The sequence below is a fragment of the Centrocercus urophasianus genome, unplaced genomic scaffold (genome assembly GCF_019232065.1).
Source record: "Centrocercus urophasianus isolate 14NV4802_14NV808 unplaced genomic scaffold, USGS_Curo_1.0 seq_12, whole genome shotgun sequence".
NCBI classification, from domain to species: Eukaryota; Metazoa; Chordata; class Aves; order Galliformes; family Phasianidae; genus Centrocercus; species Centrocercus urophasianus.
In genome coordinates, this window is record NW_024884364.1 from 7,453,648 (window position 1) to 7,477,942 (window position 24,295).

At 44.3% G+C, this 24,295-nt stretch overlaps 2 protein-coding genes across 3 annotated transcripts; both read right to left on the bottom strand.

Annotated features, from left to right (window-relative positions):
- Nucleotides 1–4,224: 4,224 nt before the first annotated feature.
- Nucleotides 4,225–7,293, bottom strand: LOC122156109 (apovitellenin-1). 2 transcript variants are annotated; one of them, XM_042810608.1, is made up of 4 exons: nucleotides 7,246–7,293; nucleotides 5,721–5,820; nucleotides 5,206–5,365; nucleotides 4,225–4,663 (listed from the first exon to the last, which is right to left on the bottom strand). In XM_042810608.1, the coding sequence occupies exons 2-4, from the start codon at nucleotides 5,779–5,781 to the stop codon at nucleotides 4,564–4,566; spliced, it is 321 nt and encodes a 106-aa protein (XP_042666542.1). In that variant the 5' UTR covers nucleotides 5,782–5,820; nucleotides 7,246–7,293; the 3' UTR covers nucleotides 4,225–4,563. The 2 variants fall into 2 exon arrangements, with proteins under 2 accessions (XP_042666542.1, XP_042666541.1); XM_042810607.1 differs by having other exon boundaries at nucleotides 5,721–5,823.
- A 4,115-nt stretch (nucleotides 7,294–11,408) lies between these two features.
- ILDR1 (immunoglobulin like domain containing receptor 1) lies at nucleotides 11,409–24,176 on the bottom strand. The gene is made up of 8 exons (XM_042809451.1): nucleotides 24,130–24,176; nucleotides 21,734–21,904; nucleotides 20,097–20,246; nucleotides 18,477–18,596; nucleotides 18,183–18,329; nucleotides 14,019–14,150; nucleotides 12,341–13,167; nucleotides 11,409–11,720 (listed from the first exon to the last, which is right to left on the bottom strand). The coding sequence occupies exons 1-8, from the start codon at nucleotides 24,173–24,175 to the stop codon at nucleotides 11,679–11,681; spliced, it is 1,635 nt and encodes a 544-aa protein (XP_042665385.1). The 5' UTR covers nucleotide 24,176; the 3' UTR covers nucleotides 11,409–11,678.
- Nucleotides 24,177–24,295: the final 119 nt, after the last annotated feature.

Consider the following 24,295-nt stretch of genomic DNA (forward strand, 5'->3'; position numbering starts at 1 on the left):
CTCACCGCCCAGAAAGAGGCTCTCCCGCCCCACCAGCACACACGCCAATCGACAAGAGAGCCCAAGGCGAAAAACCGACGTTCGGCGGGGCACGGAAGCGGCCTCCCTGCCCACCCCACCCAGCACCACCCGGGCCACAGCTCCCCTCCATTCAGTCCATCAAGCGGCCCCGGACCATCCCCGTCGCAGCTTTCCAAAACCCAGCACTCTATACATCAATAAAGCGTAGCCGCCCGTCCGACCTCCCCAGCCCTACCTGGCCGGCCGGGCCGCTCCCGCCGCCGCCCCGCTCCGCCGAGGATATGAGCGCGCCGGGACCGAGCGCAGGCCCAGGGGCGGCAGCGGCCTCGCGTGCGAAGCACACGCGGCGGCAGTGCCGCTTTGAGTCACCGCGGCCGCGGCGGCGGGGGAGCGCGGGCTGCGGGCGAAAGAGAGAGCGGCGCTGAGTGATCTCTGGCAGCCGCCGGCCGGCGCGTGGCACGCAACGGCACCGGAGCCCTGAAGGCTTACGGTGTAGTTACCAGCTGGAAATTATACGTGATGTGCGGGACTTTTTCCCCACTCAGTTGTCGTGGCAGCTTCCTGCGATCAGAACGCGTCGTGCTTGCAGGGGAGAAGTGTCTCGCCGTGAGGGCGGGGAGGCGCTGGGACAGATCTCCAAGGTAGCCACGGATGCTGGATTCCAGGGTGCTCTCAAGGCCAAGCTGTACGGGGTGCAAGTCGCTCAGCCTCATGGACGAAATGAGCAGGGACCTGCAGTCCAGCCCCATGGCAAAGTAGTTGAGTTGGGTGATCTGTAAGGACACTTCCAGACCACTCTGGTACCTAATTTGTTGCTGCCAAAGGACTCATGTCATTGCCCAGCCTTCGCAGCACAGCCACCACTGCACCCAGCACAGCACAGAATCACAGAATCATATAATAGCTTAGCTTGGAAGGGACCTTAAAGCCCATCCGGTTCCAACCTTCTTCCATGGGCAGGGTTGCCACCCACCAGATCAGGCTGCCCTTCTTTGCATATAACTTTTCCAAGTGTTTACCAGTTAAAGGGAACTAGGATATGTGAAAGGCAAATGGCTCTGTGCCTTGACAGGCTGAGCAATAGGAACAGCATGCAGTAGTCAGCATAGCGGATGTTTTTGAGAAAGGGTGTTTTTGCCGACTTCAGGAACACATGAGATGTTACTCATTCATCTCAGAAACAACAAAAAATTGACATTTCTCAACATTTCATCTCAGTGGACTCAGTTGAACTGATTACACTACAAGCTTTCCCAAAGCTGGCAGTAAATGAGTGATGATTTTTACAACCGAGGTAATGAGGCACTGGAACAGGCTGCCCAGAGAGATGGTGGGCTCTCCATCCCTGGAGACATTCAAGGTCAGGCTGAACAGGGCTCTGAGCAACCTGATCTAGCTGAAGGTAACTTTATTCAATGCAGAGGGGTCAGACTAAATGAACTTTAATGGTCCCTACCATCTCAAATGATTCTATGATTTTGTGATTACTCACAAAGAAAGTTTCTGTAAAGTGAGTATCACTGAAGCGAGCCCTTCCCCTACAACGCTTCTCCAAGAAGGGCCCACAGTAAACTTTCACAGACATCATTTGGAAAGTGATTTCCATCCCTATTTTACAAAGAAGTTACAGACGCAGTAAGATTAAACTGTTTATTCCTTCTGAAACAACGGGAGCAGTTGTGAAACAGTTTAACTCGAAGTAAAAATGCAAGACCTCTCATTACCACTCCTGTGAGTTTACCCTAGGATCTCTATTGGAATCCAACTTTATTATTTTTTCCCCCTACTTGGTCGGAGCTTGCATGCTGGTCCAGCTGTCAGCTGCCAATTTATGCTCTTGAAGAATTTCCTAATTGATGGCTCGTTCTTACAGTATCAGGGTCACAAGGGGCAGCGGCAGGCTTTTTGTTTTGTAGATTGCCCTACATTGTAGATCGTGCAGGAGATTAGCTAGCCAAAGTGTTTGTGCAGCATACAAATGCACAGATAAATCTGTGACTGTGAGATTCAAAAGAATTAAGAACAGAGATCTACGTTCTGATTCAGTTTTACCCGAATACTAAAACTGGTCAGACAGATAATCAGCATGTGGCTGGTTCAGATTTTCTGGAGATTACATTGCAGAGGAATGGAAGTGCTGTATCTAAGTGCATTTAACCAACATCAAAATCTTCAGTAAGTTTTAGCACGAAATTCACAGCAGGTGATGCTCACTCCAGATATGTCATGATGCAGTAGACTAATGCTGCTGAGTTGCATTGGTAAAGACACGCAATGGACTCAAAACACAATGAATTTCCTCTACTTTCCAAACTTCTCCCTACCTTATTGTAACAGCACATACAAGCAACAGTATGAACTGCCAATTTCCAGGAGACCAAACTCTAAGGATGTATTCAGGCTCTTTTATATGACTTGTGAATTTCACTCCATAAAAAGGAAATACCTCTGGAGTTCCTAAACTGTAAGAACAAGCCCTGTCTTGATAAAAAGTCCCAGGATGCCAAATGCTTCTCTGATACAGTAGATTTAAACTGGCAGGACTTTGCCTGCAAGGGTTACATTTGGGAAGGAAGAGAGTCTGAGCAGATATGAGCAAAGCATAGCTCAAGCTACCTCATATTTGAGGTAGCAAATCATTTCTTCTGCAGAAAGGGCTGAAGTTTCTGTCTTTTTCATGTGGTAAACGTGCTTATCAGCCCAAACTTTTTGTGCTTTTCTAAATCTTCATTAAATTCCAGGTGCATTTATGCAATACCTATGCAAGTGTGTACTGATGTGTGACCAGGGTAGTGGAGCTAGTCTAAGCAGAACACACAGCAACAGAGAAATTTGCAACAGAGGTTTGCGGAAGCAGTAAAGCAACGGAAGGTGGAAGAGTTTGCTGCTCTGCACAGTGCTTTACACCTACAGCTGTACATGGTATGAAGCACCCGCAGAGACACAGAACTTGTGAAATGAACTTTTTTACTCAAGGCAACTTGTTAAATGCAAATTTACATTGATAGCTGATCCCACTGGTAATTAGAAAGCAAACAAACAAACCAATCCTAAGACATGAGAGTCCCATCTCTCCAAAGGAGCACTATAGTGTGTTATTCACAGCCTATCACACTGCTTCAAAAGAACAACAGCTGGAACATGTTCACCTTTATGTTAGAGCAAACTTCTCTCAGGAGGATAGCCCTTGGGAGAGGAAATTCAGAACGGTGCATCAGGTAAGTGGGGAATCAGGTACTGCTGGCAGTTAAGTCTTTCTAACCATTAAGGAAGAAAATGGACACATTTTCAGTATCCAGTGCTTCTGGATACAGCTGGAGGAAGCCTTCCTGCTCAATGGGAACCTTTTTCCCCCCAGCATAATGTAGCCCATGCAATACAAGTACTGAAGCACATCAATGGCAATGCGTAGTCTCTTGAGATAGACAAACACTGTTGCAAAGTGTGGAGTCCTGGTTAAAATACAAAACTAGAAGTGTGTGTCTAGAGTTAGGACAGATTTCCCACTAGTGCTAATAGGAGGATGGCACAGAGATACTAGAGGAAATACAGCTGTTGACTGTTATTTAGACTTTTGATGATGAAATAGAACAGATTTCTTTACCAATGTGAATATCTGAGATGAGGCACAGTTACAAAATGCTGTCAAGGACCTTTCAAGTCTTCATAGACCATTCTGAGCCCCCCTCATAAATTGATCACCCTTCATCCTGAAGCTAAGGAGGGATTTTCCTTCCCTTCTCCTTTGGAAAGGCTGATCAGTAGACTCACTGCTTGAGTGATGAAATATGCTTTCAAAGTCCTGATCAAACTGATGCACAGTTCCATTTACTGGCACTTCCCAAATGATCTGAACTCTTCAGATATTTGATATAGGTGCACCTGCTTGCTTCTTACCTAACCAAGCAGAACAATTAGTGGGACTCAACTTCTCATGGCCTTTCATATTGTGAGGTTATGGCTGCCCTGGTTGCCATGCTGTGGTGACCCCAAAAGATGTTCAAGCTGTCATCCCATCCCATCCCCTCATCTGCGAAGAACCTGAGCTTAGTTAAATGTGCCTGTACTGTCAGGGTTTGCTCACATAGCCTGCAACAACTTCTTGTGAATCACAGCCACTTTCTCAGCAGAACAGGATGCAGAGTTGGATGTGATTTTATAACAGTCAATTCAAGTAGGAAACTGAAGAAAGTGTAACAACCAACATTTTTTTATTAGAGGGTCAATGGCCAAGTCATTCAGGAGGAATTAATTTTTAAGATTTGGCTACAGCAGCACTCTGTAATCTCATTGCCTTCCTCAGTGCCCAGCAGCCTTTTTTTTTTTTTTTTTCTATTTTCTTTTTCTTTTTTTTTTTCCAGGGGAAACCTCAGCAGATGTCATCCATCCTTTGGTTTTTGATGCTGGGTTCCCTCTAGTTGCATTAACAGGAGCATCGATTCTTTGTTATTGACTAATCTTGGTGTGTAGTAGAGGCAAGGGAAAAGAGGACACTGCAGGATGCTACCCACTCACTTAAGGGAACACTGACTTTTCTTCCAACTAGTAGCCTAGTACTTTTGTGTACCACAGGTTCTTTATTTTTTCCATCAGCTGTTCTGCCAGTATAGTGAGTCTAGTTGTTTCTCTGATGAGGAAGTTCCTGCAGGAGACAACAGCATACATGGTGAGATATATACGTATGGGAGTGAGAGTAATCTCTGTCTGCAGTAGTTATCAAGCTATCCTTCTTTCACATTGCCTGGTACTGAGTGCAGAGCTCCACTGCAATCCTAGAGGTGCTTTCCTCAGAAAGCAGGAATAGGCAGTCTGTATTTGCTGTAAGTTAGGCAAAACTATCTCTTGAGTTGTCATGCTTTTCCGTTTGGGGGGAACTCTTTCCCTTTCTTTAGGGAATACGTATTTACAGATGGTGAATTTTACAATCTGAGTTGAGTGCCATCAGTGTTTGCTGGCACTTTCAGTACTCATCTCCCCACAGCCAACACCACAACATTTGCTCAGACTCTTCCAGGGGGCTGAAACTCTGCCAGTCATTGCCCCCAAAGCCACCCCTACCCATTCATTCACTGTCCCTTGGGTCCCCTCATATAGATACTTGAGTAATCTTTTTGTTCTCCCACTCCTCCCTCTCCTTTTCCATCCATAGCTATGCAACACTAGCACAGAAGTTTTTTTCCGTACCTGGTCCCAGAAACGACTGTAGTCTGGGAAACATCCACCAAGAACTGACCAGCTCTAGGGGACATCTTGTTCACAGCTTCATAGATATAAGCTGCAACTGCATCAGGAATGACCAGCCAGTCACGACGGTCTCTCTCAAAGATGGACTTTGAGTGCACTTCTGAGAGGGAGGAGACAAAAAAACCCATGAGGCTTCTCCAGTCACATGTCCCTCTGGTATCTTCCACCAGGGACAGTGGGAAAAGATGCAATATTCTCAGGTTCAAAGAATTTGCTCTAACAGCATCGAGATTAGAAGTTTCATTACTAATTTCTGGGCACCTGAGTCACCTGACGTGGCAGAGCATTTGCACCAGGTATGGATGATTTGCAAACCAAGCCCCTGCTTTCACTCTAGGAAGCAGTATGTGCTCATGGTTTTGAACTGTGTTACTGGGTTTCTGGGTCCTACTTTGTGGATGGGATAGAATTCTCTGAGGAAATGAGAACCCGTCTCAAAAGCTGCTGAGACTTACCAGGGACAGTGGTGCTAAGGAGCAGAATCAGAGCTATCACCAATGCCCGGTATTGCACCATGGTTTGTTGGTACCAGTTCAGCCCTGTACACCAAGAGACCTGCTGGAATAATCACACAATATTTTGTTTGTTTTTAGAAAAATATCATGTCTGCTAAACATCAGGTTTGTGAGAAAACCTTAACCAATGTATAATAATTAAAAAAAGAAAAAAAAGACAGGAAATGTGATGGTGCAGTTCTTCTTAAGCAGTGAGGAAAATATAGCACAAAAATGAACATCCTTTTATTCATGTAATCACAAATATCCACAATGAATGATAGTTTTCACATCTCCAAGAAATATGTGATGTTTAAAGTTATTACTTTTGTAAGAGAGTTAAAATTCCTTGCTTCAGCATAGAAGCAAACAGTGAACACTGTGGTCAGGAAAGGCTTCTTCCACACAGGGGTGTAACTGAAAAGTCATGCTGCAGTTTTGTTTTTGTTTTTGTTTTTTTTCTTGATTTTTTTGTAGATGGCTGTAAAGAATCTTATGCCAGTCAGTGCAGCACCTGCAGTGACCATCTGAATGACACAGTGATCTGAGTACTTTGTCTTGCTCTAGTGGAGGAAAGGCCAACCAGGTTCTCTTGTCTCTTCTACACTGTGATAAGTGAAGCAAAGAGCAACCCAGGCAGAGCCCACAAGTTATCATAAATAAATAAGTGCAAACTTCACCATCATCCAACATCCTTTATACTGTCTATTGAAAAATCTGGAATTAGAGAAACTTTTGAAAAGTTGGTACATTGAAAGGATGACATTACATCTAAACAAACTTTTCGAATGCTGTGCATTTAGAAAGGTGTTTAAAAGTTAGAAGTTAAAATGGATTTATCGGCTGAACTACTGAGTTGCATCAGTCAGAACAACATGATGAAAACATTAGTGCTAGGAACTGCAGTGGCAAAAGGAGCTGCATACCTATTCTGTATGAATACTTTGCTAAATCCAGTTCCAAGTAGTGGCACTAGCCAGCGCTTCTTATACCACAGCAGGGCAGTGTATGTCTAGTTTTATTTCCTTTTATGCACAGATTACATCCCAAAACTACCACTCCATCTTCACTAGGAATTTGCTGACTAGCAGCAGTTGCTCAGTTACTACCCTTCTTTGAATTTTAATCCTAGGGTCAGTTTCTTCCTTTGTAGACAAAAGGCATAAATTTGCTTCCCAGGACTGAAAAGAGGAGATCTTACCTACTTTAGAGCCTGAAGCCACTATGGGACTGGGAAAAAGTCATGTCTACTCCAACACTGCAACTCCTCAATTCCCTAACCATGGGTTTGACCTTGCTATGAATATCCTATGGAGCTTCCATCACTCAACATCAATCCACTCCCTCCCTCTTCCATTTCAGCAATATTCCATGCTGGGGAGCATGAGGAGGGTTCACGCTTTGTTAAAAGTGGAGCAGGCCACCTCCACTCACTTGTCAATGTCCCAAGGTCCATACCACCCAGAGCAGACAATGCAGTTCTTACCTGTCCTGCTTTCTCTCTCCCAGGCTGAAGCTGAGGGTGATGCTCATCTGAGACACCAGCATTTATGCAGGAACTAATATAGAGATAGTGAGGGGTCAAAGGTCCTGTTTTATTTCCCCATTTGCTCTTTTGCAAGCAGATTCAGCTCAGTAGTATGGACAAGAAGCTGTGTAGGACTCTGGACCTGTTGTTGGGATTTGGTAATGGAGGGTCAGTCTGACCTGAGCACATGAGATGTGGAAGGCAGCTCCTGGGTCACTGAGCCCCCTACGTTTTCAGGCAACCATGTCATGGAGGACCCTTTCATAAACTGAGCAAATTCCACATAAACTGTAGCTAGAGCTGGACTGATGTTTGCTCCCACTGTTCCTGTGGGAAGGCTCACGTTGAAAGCTGACTGCTTTGACAGCTGCAAATTATTTGTTGCTATTATGCTCATTCATATTTCACCCTCTGTTTCCAACAAACGTATTAACCAACTGGTGCACACAGGTGTATGTATACATATAGTGCTCTCGCAGTTCATTTTTCCCCATAGCCAAGCCTTTTTGCACAAGCTGACAAAGATGGGTGCAGATCTCAGCCAGATGTCAAAATCTGCACAGGGGAAGCATAACTTCTCCCCATACTGCCCAGGGATCTGCACCCAGTCAGAAAGCATCTGTTGTGTCATGCTGCGGGATGTGCTTTTCCCATAGCACAATCTCCAAGTGCCCATTGGGTCTTCAGTCAGGCCAACCGTCAGTATCTGGCACATACAACCATTGAACAGAAGGCAGAAAATTTGCAACATGGAGCAACAAATGGCATTAGCTGAGGAAAAGGTGTGGGCACGAGGCATACATTAAACCTACAATGTGAGACCCAACAGAACTATCTTATGTCAGTGACATAAAGTAGTGTTAGTCACCTACTGAGTCACTGACATGACTTTCAACTAACAGATGGACACTCCAAAAAGCTCAACCAGTTTCTTTATCAGCCCAACACATTCTTCTAAAAGACTTTTCTTCATGGAGCTTTGTGTATTGTAAACCAAACAGTAAGCGTTACCCTTTTACAGATATGGCAGCCAAATCAGCGATTGCAGCAGTGATACAACTGAGGTCACATCATTAAAGAGGACTGCCCATGGCCTCCCACACAGTTTTTCCACTCTCTTGGTGAAGTATTTAGTAAATATCTTTTTATAGTATCTTATAGTATCTTTTTAGTGTCTTTTTTTCTACGAAAAACAAAGAAAAAGCCGCCTGAAACATGAACATTGATCCAAAAAAATCCCCACGGAAGCAAAAAAAGACAGCTGAAAATTATTACTGATGTCTAACAAGGTTACTTCTAGAAGTCAGAACAGAGGATTTTCAGTTCCACTTCTCGTGTAAATACTAAAAAGCAATCTATGGTCTAGGAAGAACACACAAGAACAACCAGAGTTTGAAGTTCTCTCATGTTTTAATTATACATTCTACAGTCATTAAGGAGATTCCACAGATTTACTGCCTGCTTTTAAAGCTGAAGTAACGTTCAGAAAACCAGTACAAGACACATTATAGACATTCAAGTTAACAGAAATAGCAACAGGCAGTCATTACTTGTGGGGGTGAATTTAATATAACCTCAAGTGTCATCTCTCTTCTAAGTCAGGCTAACAAATGGCAGTCTCTGGCCATATTAAGGGTGTGTTTTAAAGTGATGTGCTGCCTGAGGTAGTAAAACAAAGGGAATTTAGCTGCCCTACGTAGTAATATGTACCTCTGAAGAGCTTTGTGTTATGGTAACTTTAATTCCTGCTAAGGTTGTCTAACTTTATCCAGTGCTGTCATGAATACAATCCCACAGGTAGCAACAGGGCCTTACAGTGCTTTCTACTGCCAAACAGGCAATTGCCAAGCCCAAATCGATGATTGCACAAGAAGCAGTCCTTGCCCTTCATTCCTGGAATGGCAGAGTGCTCTGCAAATAAGCAAGGAAGCCAGGTATTGCAATCCTTTTTAAAATCAAATAATTAAAAAAACAAAAAACCAAACCACAGTTCTTTTATCTTTCTTATGAATCTTTGGTTTGAGGTGGAAAGCAGCTGACATGAGCAGCAGATCTCATCTGTTCCATGTGGCACAGTCACCTATTCTTTATTTTAACATGAATAACTCCAGTGGCTATCTAGGCACTTTCATACACAAAATTAATTGGGTGCAAGGTATATTCCCTCACCTGCATAGCAGGAAGAAACAAAAGTCTAAAATAACTCACATATGAAATCACATTTATTTCTTTCAACACAAATGGGTGACACAGAAACATCAGCCCTTTGGAATGGCTAAAAAATTAAAAATGAGAAAATTACAACCTAGAAAGAATGAAGCTCAACTATTTCCTACTGTTCTTTCATTGTGTAGTATTTCAGCTGCCAAACTTAATCTCTCTCTTTTAAAAAGTCAAAGGCCTAGTAATCTCACTGTTAAATAAAGTCTACATAGTATTGAGCAGTGCCATTGCAAAGGCTTTCACTTTTAATCAATTAAAAATAGAAATATGCATTCAAAGAGTAGCCTATTTCCTTCCTACTTTTCTGTCTGCTCACAGTTGCAAAGCATGTATAATAGATTTCCTTTTTAATTACTTCATAGACCGCTAATCAGTGCTTTATGAACCACAGTGGTTTGTGACCAGATCTTACCAAAACTGGTACCATTTCAGTTTTCCTTCTCAGCAGGACTACTCAAGGAGTTCTTCTCCCAGTTTGTATAGATATCTGGGATTATCTCAACCGAAGTGCAAAATCTTGCACTTGGCTTTGTTGAACCTCATTAGGTTCACAACGCCCCATCTTTCCAGTTTGTCGAGGTCCCTCTGGATGACATGCTCATGCTACAACTGCTGCTGCTCTTACACACAATTTTCTTGCCGTCTGAGAGAGTTCCTACTCTTGGGGAAACTTACTGGACTGTATTGGAACATGAAAGGAAAGCAAGTTCTTTTTCACGCTACCATCTTGGGATTTCAGTTTTGGCACTGGCTGGGAAATAAGCTGGACAGTACAGTAACTGACACTCGCCAGACTCTAGTGTCTCAGAGTTACAAAATAATTCACAAGATGCTCCTAAAGCTCCCTGTCAACAATTGAGTTTCTTGAATCCAAGAATATCTTTGGCAAGCCTGTTTCCTGTGCATGCATCCAGCATGTAACTATAGCACCCAGAGAACATCAAGTTTTCCAGTACATTTTAAATGATCACAGTGGATGGATGAATCACATCAAGGAAAAATGGCAAGCTTTTCTCCTTTGCAGGTAGTCTTAAGGAATTCTAGAAATTCTGCATTCAATTTGCAAGGGAAGGGATGAGAAAACCCCTCCATGTAGATAAGACCAGATACATCATGCATTCAGAATTGATTTGTGTCAGGGTAAAGATCAAGAGAATAGTAAAAATTGTTAGGCCTCTTCAGAGCCCTTTATCCCACCCCATGTGTGTAACACATGTTAGAGAGGGCAAAGGGAGAACATAAAAATGAGTATATGGCCCAGGAAACATACATCCAACAAAGTTATGCTTCCTAGAGTTGAAGGAAGTTCTGGTCTACAGTATGAGAGATAGTAGTCATAACAAGCTCAGTTCCTGTGGAGATGACCAAGCTTTGGTAAATCTAGCTCATTACAATGTAATTTTACACATAAATTCAAGTCTGTGTTAAAGGCTAGAAGAAGCATCTTTTTAGGTACTACGGTCTAAGCTTAACGTAGAGAGGGGTTTTCAGTCAGTATAGGGCAGATAAGCTGGCAATTTGCAGATTGCAGTGAGCCCTTAGTAAGACTTCTAAATCCTTCTAACACTGGAATTCTGCTGTTTGGGATCAGGGACAAAGGGGAGCAACTGCTTACACTACACTGAAAAGCCAGGCAGAAACAGCAAGCATCAAATAATTCTGAAGTACATTAGAGGGGCTCAGAAGGGAAACGCTATGCCTCTCTACACCAACTTCTGAGGTGACTGGGTCAGATGAGCTCCAGAGCTGTCTTTCAACCTAAATTACTCTATTGCCCCGTGACTTTACATCTCTGTGATTATCTGAGCCCTTCTCCAGCAACTGGTGCACAAAGGATCAGCATTCTACATACTCTACTACTGCTTGTAGTGTCAGGGTACCTAACAAAAGGCAACTGATACCTCTGGGAATACACTGTTTATTAAAAAAATTTGCTGTATCCAATAGCATGTTTTCAGCCCATCACAAACCTAAGTTTCCAAATCAAAGTAGGAACAAATACGGGCTATATATTGCTTTCATGTCCACTAGACATATCTTCTTCAAAAGCAGTTTCATCTTCTGTTTGTTTTTCCTTTGCTGGTTCAATCAAAAGCAGTCATCCCAACTACATAGTAAAAATAGCTAAAAAGAGTCCAGTGTGAATCTTCATTCTTTCAGTACTGGCATTAAATGACAATGCTTCTTGCACTATAGGAACTTCCTCTGTCCTGCAGGAGAAAATAGAAGATTCAGGAACAAGGAAAGACAGATGAAAATCAAGTGTTTGCCTACATATTCTGAGCACTGAAACGAAACCATTATACACACACACATCATAGCTGAGACTAAAACTATGTCGCCTTCCAAAACTCAGAGGGGAAAATTGTAAAATGGAAAATGCAGCCCTTTGAGAACAGAGCCACTTGGAAAATACTACATAGAGGTGATAAGGGACACTTAATTCTGTTGCTTTTGTTGTTTTTGAAAAACTCCCATTTTTTAAGGAGGAACATACTGTCTAGCTTCAGGGCTACCAATTGGATACTAAGATCTTCATGCTCAGGACACTGCTTGAAATCTAGTCACTGTACAAATTGATAAGATGAGCTGTGAACAGCAACTCTTTACTTCCCAAATAATGCACGTCCAGTCCTCAGGAGCTGCAGCTAGCAGCCACCCTATTCTACATGGACTGAAGGATCACGTGTTTCCCACCGTTTCCTAGGGCACTCAATACTCTTTACCCTTCTTTCAAAGACATCAGGCCGCAAAAAGTAACTGACATTCACTGTCACCCCCAGAACCCATCTCTGCCCTGTGACTGGAGGAAAAAAGGCAGCTGACTCACCGAGCGTGGCCCTGCACCCTCTCTGTGCTTGCTGTCCCGACCTGGGATGATTTCTAGCGAGCGATAACTGGGAGGTTTATCTTCTGGCCATTCCCGAGACCGGTTGTGCCGCCTGCGGTTTGTCGCTGGGAGACGGATTTGCTCTTCTGAGGAGCTCCATGATCCCCGTCGAGATGGGGGAGAGTAGCTGTGCCGCCGGTGCCTCGAGTTGTTGCTGTTCCTGGTGTGCTGCTGGTACTCTCGCCTCACTGCAGACTGCTGTCTCCGGCCACGATGGTGGCTAGAGTGCTCCTTGGCCTCCTCTGAATAGAAACTGCAGCTGCTGCTGCTGCTTTTTCCTCTCTCAGTCTGGCGGGTGGGTGACACATCCCGCCTGGAGTGCTGCGGCCTGTGATCATAGCCGCCTGCCCTCTGCCTTGGAGGATGGTCGTCTCGCTGCCTGTCCCGGGATTCCCGACTGTAGCTGGAACGAGAATCTTCACTGGAAGGCAAGGGCCACCTCCGATCTTCCCTCCTGCTCTCTGCTACGGAGTCCCAAGTTCTGGGGCTGTGGGTAGTTCTCTGTGGACGTGAGGAGTTGCTGCTCCCATGGGAAGAAGAAACATGACCAGTGAGAGGAGGAAGACCGTTTGTGCCACGCTGCATGATGTCGCTGCCCAGGGAGGACAGTAAGCTGGGCTGCACTGCCTGCCGCTGGTTGGAGGGTGGCCGGGGCTGTGATGGGTTAAGGTTCTGGATTTCAGATTCCAGATAGTCCAAAACACCTTTGTTAGGGGAAAGTCGAGCTTGTGGCTGCACCAGTGGAAGACTGTTCTGCAGAGACACATCTGAAGATTAAATCACAGGAGAATGCAGTAAGTTAAGGAAAAACAGAGTGAGCCTCTCTATGCTAATGGCCTAGCTAATTGTTCAAACAGTGGTTAAGACTGTAAACCTATGACTGCAGTACAATGATGAAAAGCTAATTTCATATGAAAAAAATCCTGTATGAGACATCATGCTGAATTCTGCTATTGTTCTTGGGGTGGTTAAATAATATTGCTGGTAATAATTTATTCTATTGCTTATACCTCTATGACTTCAGACACCCTATCTTCCCTATTCAATTAAACTAAAAAATATATACAACTAATATAAGTAATTTTGAGGCAGAATACCTAGCAAATTCTTCAGATTTATTCTTTGCTGCATGTAGGGTAGATCTGTTGCACAGAAGGCAGTTTGCCCTCAATTGTATGAAGACCAGACATTTGATAAGAACTCAAACAAATTGCACCTCACTTCTCATGTCAATTTTGGATATAAGGAGTTGACCGTGACCAGCACAGCAGAACAAAGACAAAGTACCCTCTTCCACCCCATGAAGTGAGATAAGCTGGGTATATTTACCCTGCAGTCACTGTGGTGTAGCACAAGATACACCTTAGTTAGCATTCAACTACTTCACCCAGCACTGCGCCTAGCGAGACACTTAAGATGGACATGCTGTATTCATCCACACAGGCAAGTCTAAAGTATGCTGCAGATGAAGCAGAGCTGTCATGCTAGGACATGTAGTTATGCTAGGAACACCTTTCTCACTTTGCAGTAGAGAGGATAAAATTCACTGCTGAAGCTCCCTGAGAAGTTACCTGCTTCTCTTTCCTATTTCCCTCTGACATGATGACCGCAGTCTCACCTTGTTGCAGTAGAGGGTTCAGCTGATAAGAGGAAAGTTGTGAGTTCCTATCAGCACCTCCATAGAACATGTTAGGTAACATCCACGGTGCAAATGCCTGAGCCTGCTTCATGAATCGATGCTGTTCCAGTACTGGAAAAGAAGAAGAAAGCTTTGAGTAGCCATGCCTAGAGTACAGCTTGCAGAATACATACCCTTTTGCTTGATAGACTCTAGCCTTTGAACGCGATCAAAGAATGAGAAGTTCTCTCCAACTTATGACAAAACTTACAAATAGAGTGCAGGAAATTTTAACAAAAAAGTTGTACAGCTTCCAAAATATACCTAAAGCTGAAGAAAAGGGTTACTGCCTCGTACATTTCCACGAACCAGGAACAAACTGCACTAGGATTAAGTACACAGCACATAACCTAATGCAGGACTTCTGTCTGCCACGTCACTATGAGTACAGATGTGGCAAAGTAGGAAACAATGTTTCATACAGCAAGACATACCACATTGTTTTCTTTCTTAAAACTTTCAGTTCACCATTAGTCCTTTCCCTACAGTTAAACAATACCTTTTTAGCTCCTCTCATGTAGGCTTTATATAGATCCTACCTTCCACACCACACACAAAAGCAGTTTCTTCTCTGTTCTACAAACAAGGCACTCAGAGATGCATTTACTGCCTTCTTCCTGTCTAGTCTTCCAGCTGCTCTTATTGTCTCTCTCCTATTTACCTCTGCATGACTGCAAAAATTAAATCCATTCAGTCAGTGTGGTCAAACTGGTGAGCAAACTAAACATCCTGTTCTCAACAGCAATGTCCTGTGTCCCAGAAGAGGAAACTCAGAGGAAATTTCCACTTTGTCACCATTTTTCCATCACTAACTCCAGTCTGCTACCAGTGGAGTCAGGCTTCAATCCAACTTTATTTTTTTCAGCACCTCCCCCCTACAAAGACAACATCGCCATCTCTGCCTTCAAAACCATCACTCATTGCTTTTTTTTTTTTTTTGAGAAAGCTAAAACATCTTAAAAAAAAAGCCTTACACTTTTTACCAGAGACAATCAAAAGTCAAGTTTACAAGTAAATTCTGCAAGTCCCAGACATTACAAAGCCTGACTCTGCATGGTTTGTCTTTCACCTTTGGGTGAAACGCTTCTGCAGCTGGGGCTTTTGCAAAAATTTTCTCACATGGCTTATCTGGAATCTTAGAAGAGGCAGTCTTTTACTGCAGTCTCTTCCATAAGGCACATTCTTGCCCATACATTTCAGCAGACAGTTAAGCATGTAATTGCCTTTGAGACACTTACCCCTCTAATAAATGTCTGAAGTTGGCTGATGAAATTAAAAGTTACTGAAGGGGAAGAGACTGGGGATACACAGGCTGGCTGCACAAGCCTTCCTTCTTTAAGAAACCTGGCTACAGCTAAGCTCCAATTAATTCTGTCCCCTGAGTTAATCTGCAGCAAGCAGCATTTAGACTGAGTACTCTCAGGGTCTCAACTCTTCAGTTTCATGTAGCACTCCATTTATTACACAGATTGCAGGTATGCACTGCTTTAACTGTTTCACTGAATTTACTCAGAGCACCACCTGTAGCACAGCAGGGACTGACAGTCCCTCTGAGCACACCCTTCCCTTTCTCCACAGCTCACACAGCTCCACTTTGTTCTCCACACACTATTCTTTCCCCAGCCTGGCTCCAAACATAGGGAACTACAAAGCTGGAGACTTCAGGAGTTTTAATCCTAATACACTGATTTTTCTTCAAAGTGTTGCAGCCTGAGGTAGCAGTTTTCAAGCATTTAATGTAAAACATGCTTCATTATTTTCTTTCCAAGCAATTTTCCACCAGTTTAGCTTTTAAATTTGGAAGAAAGAGTGAAAGAAGAAAACAAAGAGAGATAAAAATAAAGGCCCTAACTGTTCCTCTCCCATTCCTCTGGTTATCACCTTCAGAATGTCCCTGTACCTGTGGAATGCACATCTCTGAGTTCTGAATGCAGTCTTACCTGAGCAGTGAGAGGCTCAGCAGTGAAAGGTACACTTAGAGCACTACAGGCTCCTCTCTCTTTAATGTATGAAGGCAGCCACTAGCATCAGCCATCCTAAGCCTGTGATTCTCTGATCTATCCGTGTAGCTGAACAAATGCAGAATTATCCCTGGACTTTCTTTACTGCCCTCATCTTTTTTTCCAATTCATTAATGGAAGAAGCGTGTAGGAGAAAAGGAACTAATAGGAACAGAAGGAGGTCATACATGTATTTACCACAACATAGTAGGCTTTTTGCAGTTTTCCATGGGAAATGTAATTGGGTTGCCCCGTGGGGCATGCTTAATATTTCTGTAACACCAATTCTGAATTACCCAAACAATTCACTTCTATTACAAGGTTCAAAATCATGTTAGCTGATGACCTGACTTAAAACACTGAGTTACCTTGCCTCAGCATATCCTAATTCCATTCAACAGATCTAGGCTACCCTCTAGTGGCCACTAAGTGGGAAAAAATCATCCACATTCAATTCATGCTGTAATTCTACAATTTAATTGATGACTTTTGTCTTCTCTTCAACTACACGGAACTGTTATTCCTTCGAACTGCTTTTTAAGATGTTTCCTGCCTCAGCCTTCTGTTTTCTAAGTCCCCAGTTCATTTCCTGGAGGCTAAAAGGTCTGTTGGAAGCAGGGTGAAGAGAAAGTGCACCAGAGCAGGGATTCCTTGCAAAGTGGATCCAGAGGGCAGGCAGCTGAGATGGAAATTATATTCACAGATTCCAACAGCCAGCCAAGGAGGCTGAACCCTTCTGTACCTTCTCTTGTGAGCAGGTAGAGGTTCTGGGAACCCACAAGAATTTCTCCTATTTATCCTCAGCAGAAGGCAGGAAGGAAAAAAGCAGCACTCTGGAAAGTGCCATTGCCACCTACAGCACAGAAATTCCCCTTAAAGAGTTCAAGCATTTTCAAAATCCTTTCCTCAATGAGAACTAGGAAGTCTAGAGATGCAAATCTTTCATCTCCATTGCCTTCCTCTCACGGAAAGCAAGCTCCCTGCCAAATGTTCATTCTATCCTCACTTCCATTGCATCCTCGGCACCACACAGTCAAAAAATTCCAAGAAACTGTTTTGCTTGGGTTTGGCTTTAGCAAATGAGATGGTCTGTTTGCTCTTTGCAGAGGCTAAGCAGATTAAGCATAAAGCTAAAACTCAGTAGCCTCTTCCAGCTGTTAGCGAGCTTACTAAGACCCAACATGACCCAAATAATGAGCAATTTAAAAGAAACACAGCTCCTGTTCACAAGTTCTCTCCTTGCAGCATTTGCAGAAGAATCTAGTGATTTCAGTGATAGGTAAATGTATATGGTGCAATTTGTTCCTATCAAATTGTATGAAGTGTGTGTGGGGGGGTATTGTACCTTGTGTCACTCCTAAATTACAGTTACAGGAACACACAGATTAAACAACCACAGCAGTCAAAATTAAAATGCTATGCCTGGCTGGCCCTATTAACAGAACACTGGCTACAGAATCTTTACTATTGCAAGAAATTCCATACAAAAAAGCTTAAATCTTCAGAAAGTATTTGTAGTGTTGACCACTATGATAGGCCTTTTTTCCTTTCTTTCTCATTTCCTCCCTCGCTCAAAAAAAACCCAAAAAACAAGCCCAAAGAGAGAAAACCTTTTTCTTGTGACAGGTGCAGCTCTAAAAATAATAAGATGGCACAGAAATCCAAATTTTATACAAGTACCTTTCAGAGCAACATACTTGAAGGTTAGGCCTTACAGTAACATTACTGTAACTACAAGGCATTAGCTTGCTTGCTTCTCTCAAGTGCACAGGCCTAAGAACCACCAGACAGGTTAAAAAACAGTCTTGAGCTACTCACACCAGTGAGGTCAGTGACTCTGCCTTGGATGATGACATGTGAGAAGTTGGCAGTGAGGTGTCAGTAGGGACAAATTTTTGAAAGTAGGACACAGGGATGCAAAATGGGATCCACATCCCTTTCGCTAATCTCAAGTAAAGTGGTCATAAACGCAACATCATCACTCAAAGAAATGTGGCAGTCTATTTGGACACAACTTAGAGGGAGAAAGTGGAACTCAGAAAACTGCATCAGGTTTTTGTCTTGACAGAAATAATGAATGGACACATATTTCCCTGCATCTCACCTTTCTCATTACAGCAGCACCGGGTTGGGCAGCAGACACACCGGATGTGGCAGCAGCAATGCTGGGGGCAGCACTGGCACCAACATATTCCAATCAGCAGGAGGAGGAGGAGGCCACCGAGGACGATGAGGAGTACTGTGAGCCAGTCTATGGGAGAAATGGAGAGAGAAAGAGGATCCTGGCATACCTGGTTACAGTAACTTACCAAGCACCTTTCCAGGACTGGAGAAATATTGGGAGTGGGGAGGAAAAGAACAGGAGGAGATACCTGTTGCCCAGGCAACAGGAACTTACGTAAAACAATTAGCTTAACTTCTTTGTCCGGATCCCCTGAGGTATCTCCTGGTGCTTCCACAGTGCAGTAGTATACACCATGGTCCCACCACATGACTTCACTGATAACAAGGTCTGCCCCTGTGGGAGAAGGACCGAGAGGTGAGCAGAATATTTGAAACGGACACTCCTTTCAGACTCTAAGAAGGCCCCTTGCCTGCAGGCAGTATCGACTACTGCATATCCCCTACCCCAAGGGTAGCCATCACATTCAGACAATCCTCTAGGATCACTGACAAATTCTGTGAATAGCATTAACTGCCAGTCCTATTTCTCTTTGTGTTGCTGAAAGGCAACATTACTTAGAAGGGTAACTAGTTCTGTGTGCAGTAAAACAACAGAGTGTTTCTGGGTCATGTATGTTAAAAAGCACGCTGCCAGCTGCCAGCACTGGTTTTGGAACACATACTCTTGTAATCATTAGGCCAGACATCCCAGTAACTAACTCCCTTGCAGCAGCAACAGCTATTGCTCCACGGACAGCACAGAGCATATAGTGCACCTATAAAACTATGCAGTGTTTCTTGAAGGAAATAACTGTCTTCTGGCCTGTGAACTCCTCAACTTATCTTCACTCTTCAGCAAAATGCTTGGGTATCCTCAACTCAGCCTTAACTTGTAGTGCCTCCAACACTTTTAGGCTAGGTAGGGGACAGAGGACCCGGCCCCTCAAAACCCTTTTTCACAAAATCACACACAGAGTCACTTGAGTTAGAAATGACACCTAAAAGTCATCTAGTCCAAGTCCCCTGCAATGAACAGGGACACTTACAGCTAAATCAGGCTGCTCAGAGCCCCGCCCAGCCTGACCTTGAATGTCTCCAGGGATGGGGCACCTACCACCTCTGGGCAACCTGTGCTGGTGCTTCACTATCCCTTATGCAAAAAACTCTTTCCTTAGACCCAATCTAAATCTCCCCTCTTTTAGTTTGAAACAATTCCCCTTGTCCTGTCACAACAGATCCTACTAAGGAGCCTACCCCTTTCTTTACACACTGAAAAGTTACTCTCAGGTTTCTGGCAAGAGACTTCTCCAGGCTAAACAGACCCAGCTTTCTCAGCCTGTCCTCACAGGGGAGATGCTCCATCCCTTGAATCCTTTTTGTGGCCCTTCTCCAGCAGGTCTATGTCTCTCTTGTACTGAGGACTCCACATCTGGATGCAGTACTCCAGGTGAAGTCTCACCAGAGCAGTGCAGAGGGGCAGGATTACCTCTCTCCACCTGCTGGCCACAATGCTTTTGATGTATCCCAGGATACAGTTGGCTTTCTGGGCTGCACACTGCTTACTCACATCCAGACTGCCATCCATCAGTACCCCCAGGTCTTTTTTGGCAGGGCTGTGATCAGTTCTTTCATCTCCTAGCTTGTATGGATAGCAGGGCATGCAAGACCTTGCACTTGGATTTGTTGAACATCATGATATTCTCCTTGGCCCACTGCTAGACCTGCTTAGGTTTCCACTGCCACGTCACAGAATACATAAGCCACAGATAACGTTACCCATATTTATGCTTTGCTTTGCTCTGTAAGCCCATGTACTGGATAGTTCACTGCCTGCCTGTGAGGCCAAGTCACTTACGGTTCTGGATGGTGATCTTTCGTTGCCGGTAGTCAACACCCAGCACAGGCTCATTCTGCCCATATTTCTGGATGACAATGCGCACCTTTCGTTGGACATCATTGCAGTCATCAGACGGGTCCTGGCCAAGAGCTAAACTGGCTTGGTACGCTATAAGCACACATCATCAAATAAGATGCAAAAAATTATTTCAAAGGGCCAATTTCTATCTCCTTGTACGCAGCAGAGAACTCCTGAATGCACGTGCACTTGCTTTTGTTCAGTAAGACAAAGCACAGCTTCAGAAGAGAAAAGATACGTTGCTTTGGAGGGCTTAAAAGCAAAAAAGACGAAGGGCCACAGGAATGACAGAGATTTTGAGAGCTGTAGAGGAGCTCCTGTGCTCACAACTGAAAGAACAACAGCACAAAGAACCTAAAAAAGGTGAGAGGGCAGGACCGAGTACAAAAACAAACTGCAAGGAAAAGAGTCACAGAACTCCAAGAATTATTGGAACAAAAGCAAAATTGTGTTTATTTAACAACAAAAAATATCTCCAGAAACATAAAAACCACTGTGGGATTGCCTCCCTTTCCTTTCTCTATCTCATTATATGTTATGGGGCTCCTAAAGACAGGAAAACCCATCCTTCCATTCCTGTACAAGACTATATTGTATAGAGACCCAAAAATACTCATGAAAGACTAGAAGCAATTTCTGACTAATACTCTTACAAAAGATTCACAGTGTAACCAAATATTGAGTTGCCAGGCATCTGAGAACTGAGATTTGTGGAGACTACTGATACAGGCACTCAGCACTGTCTGTAGAGGACTTGCAATGAAGAGAAGACAGGACAAACCTTGTCAAAAACATGGCTGTGTTTACAATGGATCACAAAGAGAAGATCCACATAAACAAACACCATGACTTTCGTGCTTTCTATCCTTGCTGGGGACTATGAATTTGAACCACATTACTCTGGGAACAGCAGAGCATCAGACCCACCTGTTTGCAGATTTGGCTATAGACCACATGCTTATCCAACCCATCCAGAGATCAGAGATGGAATTCAGGCACCAAGACACCAAACAAGTTTAGGGTCTTCATTCTTAAGCATGCAATTAAGCTAAGGCTGGCCAGTTTAAACACAGTATCTTAAACACTCCTGAAACAACGCAACAAGCACCAGAATATCTGCATATAAAGCATTGCCATTATTATTAAATACTATTGCTTAGAAGCCTCACTGCACTCCAAAGAGCATGTTTCTGCCTAAAATCAGTAACAGTCACTGGTCTCCAGCTTCAAAATTATTGCCTCCCATGTAATCATTAAGTCTACATGTTGCAAGACATTTGTTTTCAAATATGGGGCTGCCAAGTCTGACACACGTAAAACATGGTTAAATCTGTCTGCCTTCTGATCTGATGACAAGGAGGACAAACTGTTTGGCTGGGATTTCTATGATACAGTACCATAAAGTCGTGACGTTGCAAAGGAAATCACAGGCCCAATCTTGTTTTCTTGGATCCTGGCAAAACACCACTGCCTGACCTACTCTGTGGTCAGGCAAAACCTATATTCCCCAGTAAGTCTGCCTCCCTGTTCCTTTACATTTGAAGAGCGATCCCTTGGGAGACAAGCCTGATACTCACAGGCTGAGTAGTAATCAAAGATGGGGTCCTTGCAGAAGGATTTGAAGCGCCAGGTCACCACTACGTCCTGCAGCTGGGCTGAAGTGCTGTAATCACACTTGAGGGTAATGCTGGCAAATAAGGTGGTGTAACGCTCAGTATCCTGCACTGTCACCAGCAGGGAGAGGCAACCTGCAAAAAAGAGCACAGGAGGCAGTCAAGCAGCAGTGGCAGATATCACAGCATAACTCTCACTCTGCATCAGGCCAACAACTGAAGTACACCTCCCTTGGCCTCACACAGGACCTGAATTTATAGACCCATTTTTTAATAAAGCTGTTACTGTGTATGTTGAGAACTCATCCATAACAACTTCCACAGCACTGTCTATCCAAACAGCTGCATACATCCAGTCACGTTTTATGATGTTTTTCATAAGCTATGCTTTATTTTAGCCACACTCAGAGACATCTCTATCTTGTTTAAACTTTGATAATACATTAATCTGTACTTGTCATTAACAACAGAAAAGTTATCACAAGTTGCCTTTGATAAGGCAATACAAATAGTGTGGAGTGAGCGTAGGAGATGCCCTGTCTGGAACATATCCCAGGAAACAGGAAAGGCTCGTGGTGCTGTGCTAGGTGCTTCCAGACTGGGAGCATGGGAAACAGGGAAGGAGAGAAGAAAAGAGAATGTCTAAAATTACCAAAAGGATCATAAACTAGCACTTGTATTCCAAGTCTTTCCCTGTAATCTCATATTCAGAACCAAGAATAAGGGGATATATAACATCTGGATCACACCTGCAAGCATCATTCTTTCAGTGCCCTCTTAGGCTGCATGGAGTATGCTCCTGACAAACATAAGCTCATCCAGTTTCCACCACATAGCTGCAGAGGTGCAGCATTGTCTCAACACGTATTTTTGCAGCTGGATACTATTAATGCAATACTTGCTTGGTTTCTGGTTTGAAAAAAAGACTTGTGGCCAGCCAACTCAAAGCAGAGAAGAGCAAACTCTTTTGCTAATCATGGTAAACTCTGAGTCCAAGACCTTTTTGAAAAATAAAATATACGCAGGCTTAAACACAGAAATAATAGCAATGGTGCAAAATTCTAGCAACATGAAGGCTGTTTTTTTACTGTACAGTAGTTAGACAGGGTCCAGACTAGTGACAGGTAGCTGCTTTGACTTTTACTTCATGGCACTGTACATTGACATATTTTGTTCCAGCTTTCATTGTGAAACAGCTCATACACAGGATCTTTCTGTGTGAAATCACAAGAAACCAAACCAAAAACCAAATCTTCGAGGCTGGCAAAACCTCAATCTCACTGGCAACCAAACAGATCTTTCCCATATGAATTCTGACCTTTACTGACACAGCTTTTCTCTATGCTCTCCGCAGCAGCATCTCTCAGACAAGAATATTCAATACAACTTTGTGCTTTTCAGTTACAGAAACCAAAGTTCTTTTTGCAGTCAGATGTCTCTGTACATCTGGTGTTTCATATAGCCTCCCAGCCAACACCACACAAGACAACTGTGAAATTAAGATAGGTTCCTAGGGTTGAATGACACTCCTCTCCTGCACGATGCTCTTTTTTCTGCTTGGAAAGAACAAATCTGGGACTACCAACCCAGCAAGCTATTGTTAACTCATATCTCTGTCCTACTTTGAAAAAGATACTGACCTTTAGAACCGGTGAAGCCAATTTTTAGCTAGTACATCAAACAGAAATGCTGCTGTCAAGCTAGACAATCAACTGGCATACCTCTGTATTTTTCACTTCATTTACCGTTTCCCTTTTTGGTGCTTAAAGCTACATCATCAGCAAATATACCATTGACTCAAGAAGCAAAACGATCAATTTGGTCCCTACAGGAGATCAAAAGCCATCAAGCAACCTGCAAAACTTGGAAGAAAGGCCGCCTCCGGACAGGGAGGGCAGCTCTGGTTTCCATGCAGGAGCACACCCAGCAGGTACCGAAGCGGTGCAGTCGCATCAGATCATAACGTGGCTGGGGCACTTGCGGACACGCCGGAGGGGACCGCTGCGTGTCTTCCCGCGCTCAGGCCCAAACCAACCTGCAGTACACAGGCGACACGGGAGGCGGCCGGGAAGCAGGGGGTCACTTCCTCCTCGGCCACACACGGGCCTCGCTCTCGGGGTAACGAAGCCACGCGCGGACCGGCCTCGCCATAGCCGGGGCGAGGCCCTGGGCTGGGGCAGGCGCCTCAAAACCTGTCCCAAAGGGAAACGAGGTGGGACACCGCAGTCGCTCTCCCGGCCAGGCGCTCCTTATCCCGACCTCTCCCCTCGCCCTCACTCCGAGGGTTCCTCCCGGCCCCCGCTCGGTACAGGTGTCAAGAGGCGGGGACCGGCCCCGCTCCGCCGCGCGGTTTCACTCACCGGCCGGCAGGCAGGCCAGCAGCAGCCAGGCGAGCGGCGGCGCCATGGCGCGGCCTCCTCCTCCCGCCCGGGGCCGTCGCGACAGGCCACCTCGCCGCGCCCACGGGCCCTCCCCTTCCCGTGGCACCTGTCCCAGAGCCGGGCCGCCGCCCGCGGCAGTCCCCTC